The 9,068-nt window shown below is 37.2% G+C and overlaps 1 protein-coding gene across 1 annotated transcript; it reads left to right on the top strand.

The window, feature by feature from the left end:
* Positions 1-1,923: 1,923 nt before the first annotated feature.
* Positions 1,924-8,661, top strand: LOC104086484 (uncharacterized). The gene is made up of 6 exons (XM_009590750.4): positions 1,924-2,358; positions 3,433-3,701; positions 3,830-3,922; positions 4,009-4,080; positions 4,236-4,352; positions 7,302-8,661. The coding sequence occupies exons 1-6, from the start codon at positions 2,049-2,051 to the stop codon at positions 8,472-8,474; spliced, it is 2,034 nt and encodes a 677-aa protein (XP_009589045.1). The 5' UTR covers positions 1,924-2,048; the 3' UTR covers positions 8,475-8,661.
* The last annotated feature ends 407 nt before the right edge of the window (positions 8,662-9,068 follow it).

Below are 9,068 nucleotides of genomic sequence, written 5' to 3'. Positions count from 1 at the left end.
AAATATCCGTGACCGGCCGAATATCACGGCGGGAATCTCGGCACGTATCGATAACGAACCGACAATCAGTGAATTAAAATATTTTTTACCTTTTATATAGTTGTACCTAAAGTAGGACTCTCCTACTATATAAAGGAGGTCTTATAATTTATGAAGGACAATGTAACACACACTCAAAAGCAATATATTATTATTTTATCTGTCTTTACCTCTTGTTCTTTTTCATCTGTACCGGTCGCGGTGAGCCCGACTCGAGAGTGGCTATTTCACTAAGGCTGAAACTATCCAACTCGTGTGGTTTGAATTTATTTTATCTTTGTTTATTCAATAGTAACTTAATCTATCGCTTTGTATCAAGTTAATCCACGTATCCTTAAAACCACTTACAAATTTAATTGTTATCCTATTACGAGGGTAAACAACCATATTCCTATAGTGGTGCATATTTGGATGAGTCCGAATTTCGGATATCGGATGATTAAACAAAAAAAGGCTTTAATATGTGAATTACTCAATGCAATATCATTAAAAAGGAAGCTGATCATCAAAAGATTAAAAGATAGAATACCTAGAAAACTTTCTAAACGATCTGGTTATTTCCAGCTTAACCATAAGCTTTAATACAAGGTGGTATGTGATTTTATCTGTTTTACTACAAGCCTGCATAATATTCGAGTGAAAATCATTCATACCCCCTAATTTTGCTTTAAAAATCAAATTTCCTCCTCAACTTTGAACAATTATCATTCTCCCTCATTTATCCTATACAATATCTATTTTGCCCTTGTCATTTTTAATTCCCTCCTCTATGTAATTCTTTTGTTATATGCTATTTTTTATGATTTTACCTATGATTTGAATTGTATTATATCTTATTATAAATTATACTTTAAATTTATTAAAATTATAAATAGAATAGTCTTTTTATAAGTTTGTCACAAAAATATACCATATTTTATGACTTTTATTTAATATAATGCTCATTAAGTATATATTTAGGTTATATTTTTTCAGTGGTAAATAGATAATCTTTAATGAGTTTATTATAAAATTTACATTTACTTGTAATAATTATAAACTTTTATATTACACACATTGAGTATATGTCTATAAGGTTCTAAACCATCTTTTATTCTCGATTGTGTAAATAGATTTTTGAAATTTAATTGCCATTAATAAAATTACTGATATGAGCAAATTATTTAATTTTAATTTTTATTTTGCGCATCTTTTTATTATTTAACGTTATTACAATTATATGCTTGATTACCATTTTTTATTTTATTTTTCATTTTGAACATGAGATTTTATTATTATATAGGTAAGTTCATAGCATAAATATTATAAAATAAAAAAATATCATGACACTAAAAGGGTAAAAAGTAAAAATAAAAAATAGAAAGAGATAAATGTTGATAATATAGAGGGTAAAATAGGTATTTTCTAATGTCAATTTAGAAATGAGGGGGAGAATGACAATTGTTCAAAGTAGAGGAGGGAGTTTGATTTTTAGAGCAAACTTCGGGGGTGTAAATGATTTTCATCCGTAATATTCTTACATCTTATTATATCTTTCTTTTTATTTCAGCTATTAATGTGATTTTTTTTTGGCACACTCAACAAAAATTTTAATTACTATATTATTAACTTTGTTAGAGTTTGTGACTATATATATATATATTACAGTAACGAATAAAATAAATTTAATTTAATTTAATTGAAAAATTTGATCGAGTTATTAACTTGTGAATGAACGAAAAAGTAACTGTTTCAAGTAATGCATCATTCATCGAGAATTCAAAGTGCTATTATACCCTATAAAAAGATTGAGACTTAAACTAGTATATATATATATAAAAGAATTCAATAGGTTGCCAAAAGAAAATATCTTAAAGGCATCCCTATCTAAAAATAACTCGAGGTCAGCTATAAAATGCTCTTTTTGACCCCAAATTTGTCCCTGTTCTCTTTAATCCCTCTCTCAATCTCTCATTGTAGGGTTTCCCAATTCTATTTCTTACGAGAAATCCCATACAACAAACACAACTATGGCGGAAGAGGATGTTCAATACGCATCAGAAGTTGGAGGAACAAACAAGAGGAAGTACGAAGACCAAACGACGCCTTCTCCTATTCCTCGTAAACCCACAGGATTCTCTGCACCGATTTCTGATGGTTCCGGCGCGGCTCCTGCCGTGGCCTCTTACAACAGCGTTCCTCCTCCTATGGATGATTTCCAGCTGGCTAAGCAGAAGGCTCAGGAAATCGCGGCTCGGCTCTTGAATAGCGCTGCCGAGCCGAAAAAAGCTCGTGTTGATAACGGCGCTCCTGTTGGTTCTCCATTTGATTCCTTTGAACGTAAGGGTTTTGAGCTGTTGTTTTTTCATAAGACAATTGTTTGTTTTTATTTTCTCTGTAAATGTTTGCTTATTTTTTGTGCCTTTAATTAGAGATGATCTTTTAGATTTATTTGTTGCATTTTTTGGTCCTTTTAATGTCTACTTCTTTTTACTGATTTTGACATTTTTATTAATTTTCTCTAGGATGGATATGCTTCTATTTTGCTAAACTTTTGGGGAAAGTTTTTTGAGTTATTTGTTGCATCCATGCGTGTTATCTTTTGTAGATAGAGGGAACAGTTGAAAAAAGTAGTAAAGATTTATTCTCAGGAATTAGTGACGTGCATACTTGACAATTTATCACGCCTAGTTGTTGGAGTAAATGTTGACAATCATCTTCTATTTTTTTTTTCTTCCGATTTTAATTTTTTAATCATTTTCTTGAAAATGGGCTCGTGTAGTTTTTGTGTATTTATCTGGAGCCAGATCTTTTGAGCTATTTGTTGCATCAGAGTGTATTTTCTTTTGTAGATACTTTATAATTAATAAGGGGTCTATTTATAAAATTGTAGGTTTTTTCTATTGTCGAGAATTAGGGGATGGGCGTGTGTCTTATGGGTGAGTTTGGTATGATTTAAATGTTTTTTCCAAATTGGCCACCATGAATTGCAGGACACTGTTTTCCAAGGGGAAAGGGTGGGGTGTGGGGGGCTACAACTTGCCTCACTTGTGGGCGCTGAAGTGATAAGTTTTTTCTTTTTAGAATCTCCCAAGTCTTACTCCATATGGCTTTCTCCTATTCTATGTTGATAATTACATAGTATTGGAAATGAATAGCTGCTGCAAGTGTTGATTTTTCATCGTGAAAATATTTTGAGATGTATGTGAATGATTACAGGTCAATAGGTTGTGTTATAAACTTTTAGTGGCAGTGACAGAGGCGGGTTGCTGTTTCTTTTCATCTTTTAATGTGGTCACCATTCATGTGCTTTGTATCTCTTGATGATCTTATGCTCTTCTTATTAACCAACTTAGCGATATGGACTTATGGGTCCACTTACTGTTTAAATGTTTTGTTCTTATTGAACCACAGACAAACCCACTGTTAATCCAGCAGTGACAAGTTCATATGGTTATCTGGGGGGAAGCAAGAAGATTGAGGTACCAAATGTGAGAGTTGGAGTGATCATAGGCAGAGGTGGGGAGACCATCAAGTATCTTCAACTACAGTCTGGAGCCAAGATTCAGGTTACTAGAGACATGGATGCTGATCCTAATTCTCCAACTAGAGGGGTTGAGCTCGTGGGTACACCAGAGCAAATTGCTAAGGCTGAACAATTAATTAGTGATGTTCTTGCTGAGGTACTAATCTTTATCTGTTAATACATGAACAATACTGTACCTTAAAATGCTCGTGTCTTGAATCAAACCAAGCTGAACGGGTTCTGCCATTTTGAATGTGTTACCTATGCACAATGCATATCAAATAGGCTGATGCAGGGGGTTCTGGCATAGTTTCCCGGAGGATAACTGGACAGGTGTCTGGAGCAGAACAATTTGTAATGAAAGTCCCCAACAACAAGGTGACTTTTACTGCTGTAGTTGGTTAATCTGCAATAATCTGTTTCCAGTTTATCTAGTCTCTCATGACCTATTGGTATGCTTTTAGGTTGGTCTTGTTATTGGCAAAGGAGGTGAAACCATAAAAAATATGCAAGCAACTACTGGAGCTCGTATTCAGGTAATACTAAAGCATTTCACATATAATAGTGCAACTTTCGCAACAGTAGTGATGCCGTTTTGTCAAGGATTCTAGTGATTTGCGTTGTCTGGAACACAGATCAGTTTAGATGAGATTCGAAGTCAGCTGTTTTACCTTTTCCCAAATTGTCACAGGTGATTCCTTTACATTTGCCTCCAGGTGATACATCAAGAGAGAGGACAGTACAAATTGATGGGTCAAGTGAACAGATTGAGGCTGCTAAACAGCTGGTGTATGAAGTTACTAGTGAGGTACTTGTAGTTACATAATCTGTCAATCTGACAGTTGATCTTTTTGGTGCTTATTTTCTTGTGAGGAAGCATACTCTGTTAAATCTATTGCTTTCCACTCTGTTAACATTTGTATGATTATGTTTTATTCTGTGATATGGATTTGTTGTTTCTCACTGTGCACTTCGATTCGATGTTGTGGAAAATTTGCAACTTACCTGGATGTTTAGCTTTCCTTCTCTTAGCAAATTTATGAGGTAATATGTCTAACTTTTTTGCAGTGGTGAGTGCTTAGTTGAATTCTTAATTAGGATTGTTCTAACCACAGTGTTTTAAAATTTATTCTGTTGCTAAAGCATCATGAATGATAAGCTGAGCGTTTCTAAATCTAACTTCTACTGGGTGGTCATCACTTGCATCTATAATTGTGATAAATGTGTATTGCTGTCTTTGGTCCTATTTGTGTCCCTGGAATTAAATAGTTTGCAGGTATCGTTTTGCAGCCTTCTTTTTGATTCACAGCTCAGTCCATGGGACTCTCTTGTTCATTTCAATTACCCCTGTGTGAAGGAGATGGGCCCCTGTTCTGCTTTACTTTTGAAGGGAGAATTCTTATTCCTTTGGTCATGCCTTTTTTCTAATTGCAATTAGGTCCTCTCTTATTCCTTTTAGTCATAGGCTTCTTTTCTATTTGCAAATAGGTCACGGAGAGTGCGGTATACCACTCTACAGTACAACACCATATTGATTTTCCGTGAATGTTCCATCTATAGGACATATCTGCAGTATGATATGGCATCTTCTTGTGCCTGTCAGCTTTCTGATTAGTTTCTTCACAAGTTCATTGAGGCGGGTACTTGTTGCAGGGTTGGGTTGTTGGGTTCTTGTCTGAAGTCCACGGTAGTTTAAGTTATTATATCGATGATGATCATAGAAAGTTCTAGACATAACCTTATTTTATGTATTGATCTGTCTAATAGTTTTACTGGACTTCTGGTGATTTTCTGTGAGGCAGGTGTGGACAAACCTTTCCAAGAAGGTAGCTAAAACCAATCTAAAATTTTTCTCTAATATTAAGATGTATTCTTGATTCATAAGATTTGTGATCATACTTGGTTTGAATTTTCTCGTTATAATCAGGATAAGACATAAGCTGTATCGGTTAGTTTTGTATCTGGTCACTGATATTGTTATTGGGAAACATTGTAGGCTAGTGTGTATTGGACAATTGGTGACACCAACTCGAAACTATTTAGTGTTGTTGTTGTTCCCTCAGCAGTGTTCTGGTATGGTTTCCAACCTTACTGACAACAAAGAGACCTTCTTTTCTGAAGATGCAGGGGAATAGACTAAGTTCTTATGAGATTGTTTTTCTCTCGTTGGAGTCAAAATCGAGATATTAATATTTCTTCACTGGTCAATTTAACTGGAATTATTTCTAGGATGTGGTTAGCTATAATTTATGCTGCTGTGAGTTCCTAGTTGTATTGGTGTTCTTTTATTTGACAGTTGTTCGTTTATTTCAGAGTTAGATTTATTGTGCCATAGTAGTTGATTACTACCCCCCCTATTTTGCTGCAGTAAATGATTATCCCCTTATATCTGAGAATCTTTCATAGACCTTTGAGTTGATAGCCCTGGAGATTAAATTTTTCTTTCATAAGCCTTTGAGTGATAGCCCTGAAGATTAAGCTCATTCTCTAGCAAGTCCAGTTTGTAGCTTCGGTAGTTAAGGTTCTGCTTTGTAGTGTCTTTATGACTTATTTATCTAGTTACCTTATATCCAATGTAAGTGATATGTTGCCTTCTAAAACTGTATGTATCCAATATTGTTTCCTGTTGGTGTTCACTAATGTCCTCCATTTTCATAACACATTTTTCCTTCTTGCTCCTTTCTCCTTGTCATTATTCATGAAGACAGCACAACGACTAAGAGTTCATCTCTAGAGCCATAGTAGTTGATTGATTAGCTTACCCCCCCCCCCCCCCCCTCTCCCTCTCCCCCTCTTTTCATGTTGCTGCAGTAAATGATTATCCCTTATATCTGAGAATTTTTCATAAATCTTTGAGTTGATAGCCCTGGAGATCAATTTTTTCTTTCATAAACCTTTTACTGATAGCCCTGGAGATTAAGCTCTTTCTCTTGCAAGTCCAGTTAGTAGCTTCGATAGTTAAGGTTCTGCTTTGCGGTGTCTTTATGGCTGATTTATCTAGTTACCTTATATCAAGGTAAGTGATATGTTGCCTTCTAAAACTGCTGCGGTATGTACCAATACTGTTTCCTGTTGGTGTTCACTAGTGTCCTCCATTTTCATAACACATTTTTCCTTCTTGCTCTTTTCTCCTTGTCATTAACTCATTATTCATGAATACAGCACGACGACTAAGAGTTCATCTTTGGAGCCTTATGGTGGGGTGCTGTTGTCTTTATCCTGGATAAATTAATATCTTCAATGATGTTTATTCTGGATGACAATGAACCTGAAATATCTAATTTAGTTCAGGATATAGGAATGAAATGCTTTCAACGTATATAATTGCTCTGCTGACAACTTAAAGCATAAACCATTGGATCATCTTTTTATGAAGGTGGATCATCAAGGCCTATATTTCGTCGTCGGTCATTGCTAGTGTTTTTGTGTTAGAAATATTTTGCCTCTATGTAGAATTTGTATTGTTTTTCCTACTTGCTATGGCACCCGTCGCTTCAAATTGGATGAAGATGGGCTTCTGCAGGAGTTTGTACCACCCAATCAGTACGGTATGTAGGCGGCTACACTTGTCTTGATGCATATTTTCTATAGTTTGGTAACTTTTTAGTTGTACCGGGATTATATTGTGGTAATATTGCTGCTTTATCTGCTGTGTTTATGTTATCTCTATGTGCTTGTTTTGCCCTTTGAAAATGTCTTAAAATATGCAACTGGATAGATTGTTCTTGGTTCATTTTAGACAACAATTCCTCTGCAGAATCGTGTTAGAAATCCAGGAATGTCTGGAGGATATCCTCAACAAGGTTATCAAGCTCGACCTCCTGCAAGCTGGGCTCCTCCTGGTGCGCAGATGCAGCAACCTGGTTATGGTTATCTTCAACCTGGAGCATACCCAGGTCCATCCCCCCAGTATAACATGTCTCAACCACCCTACCCTGGTTATCCCCCACAACCAGCCTCCTCTGGTTGGGACCAGGCAACTGCACCAAATCAACAAACGTCCCAGGCAGGTGGGGCAGGTGGTTATGATTACTATAGTCAGCAGGCACCCCCACAACAACAACAAACACCTGGAGGCGCAGCTGCTTCAACTGATACTGCCGCCTATGGTTACAATCAGCTATCAGCCACAGGTTACAGCCAGGGACAAAGTTATTCCCAAGATGGCTACGGTGGATATCATGCACCTGCTCCTCAATCTGGTTATCAGGGTCCTGGTTATGATCAGCAGCAAGGTTATAGCTCTACTCCCGGTTATGGGAATGTACCAAACCCAGCTTCTGATGGCAACAACACTTCATATGGTGCGCAAAGTGATGTCAGTCAAGCACCTGCACCAGTTCAGTCATCAGCTACGGGTCAACAAGGATATCAGTCTGGCCAGCAGCCCAGCCCTAATCCTAGTTACCCATCTCAAGGGTTTACTCAGGCTGGGTATGGCGGGCCACCTACTTCCCAAGTTGGGTATGGCACCCAGCCAGCAGCTGGGTATGGCCCCCCGCAAGCTCAAAAGCCTCCAACTAGTCAGCCAGCTTATGGTCAGCCACTGCAGTCTCCTAGTGCACAAGGAGGCTATGCCCAGCCTCCACCAGTGCAGCCCGGGTTTCCACAGCCACAAACTGCTCAATCGGGTTATGGTCAGGGTGATTCTGGGGCTCAGAGAGCTCCATCGTCTTATGGCACTCCAACAGCTCAACCTGGGTACGGTGCACCAGCCTATGGGGCTCCACCTATCGCCCAGCCTAGCTATGGGCAGCAGCCGCCACCTTACGGTAGTGCCTATGCTGGTGGTTATGTGCAGCCTCCGGCGGGGTACTCATCTGATGGCAGTGGTAGTGTCGGTGCACGTGGAATCTATGATGCAAATCCGACATCCCAGTCTGCTCAGCCTAGTGCTGGGGGAGTTCCAAAAGCCTCACCAAAGAGTTAATGGGCGTCTACTTGGATGATAGCTAGTTCCTTTAAGGTTGTTTTCCATGTTTTGTCTGCTTAGTGTTAATGTTTAGGTCCTGTTGTGTATTAGGATAGTGTCCTTTTGTTCAGTTTATTTTTGTCATCATCTCAGGGGCGTGTAAACTTTTATGTTAAGTTGAAATGGGACATATGAGCTACTAAGATTCCTTTGTCTCGAGTACTTCTCTGATCATGTTAGTTTTTAAAAAAAAAAAAACATAAAGCGTCTCAAGAGGCGGTAATATATAGAGGAAGAACAAGCATGCTTGAATTATTTGTAATACATTTCTACCTATCATGATATATAACGAGGTGGCTTCTACTTTGAATTTATCATTCATGAATTTTGTTACATGATAACCTCAAAATGAGATGGAAATAACTACAAGTACTGGGAGATATTTGTTTCTTTGTAGTTTATATTTATGGGGATTTTTATTTGAGTCTTTTAGATGCTGTGAAATTCCATATTGCCTCTATTTCTAAATACATCCAACAGAATTTACAGTGTAGTCGTACGTGAGAAGCGAGTCATTCTATAGATAAAAAAAGGTCCAAATAATGAGCAGAT

The sequence above is a fragment of the Nicotiana tomentosiformis genome, chromosome 8, assembly GCF_000390325.3.
Source record: "Nicotiana tomentosiformis chromosome 8, ASM39032v3, whole genome shotgun sequence".
NCBI lineage: Eukaryota > Viridiplantae > Streptophyta > Magnoliopsida > Solanales > Solanaceae > Nicotiana > Nicotiana tomentosiformis.
The sequence above is the reverse complement of the archived record's forward strand: the minus strand, read 5'-3'. Positions and strand labels throughout refer to the sequence as shown.

Bases quoted from the DNA above. Each gene is read 5' to 3' on its own strand.
- LOC104086484 (XM_009590750.4), top strand. From the start codon at position 2,049: ATGGCGGAAGAGGATGTTCAATACGCATCAGAAGTTGGAGGAACAAAC. The intron at 2,359-3,432 runs GTAAGGGTTTTG...ATTGAACCACAG, and splicing joins TCCATTTGATTCCTTTGAAC to ACAAACCCACTGTTAATCCA. The intron at 3,702-3,829 runs GTACTAATCTTT...CATATCAAATAG, and splicing joins TTAGTGATGTTCTTGCTGAG to GCTGATGCAGGGGGTTCTGG.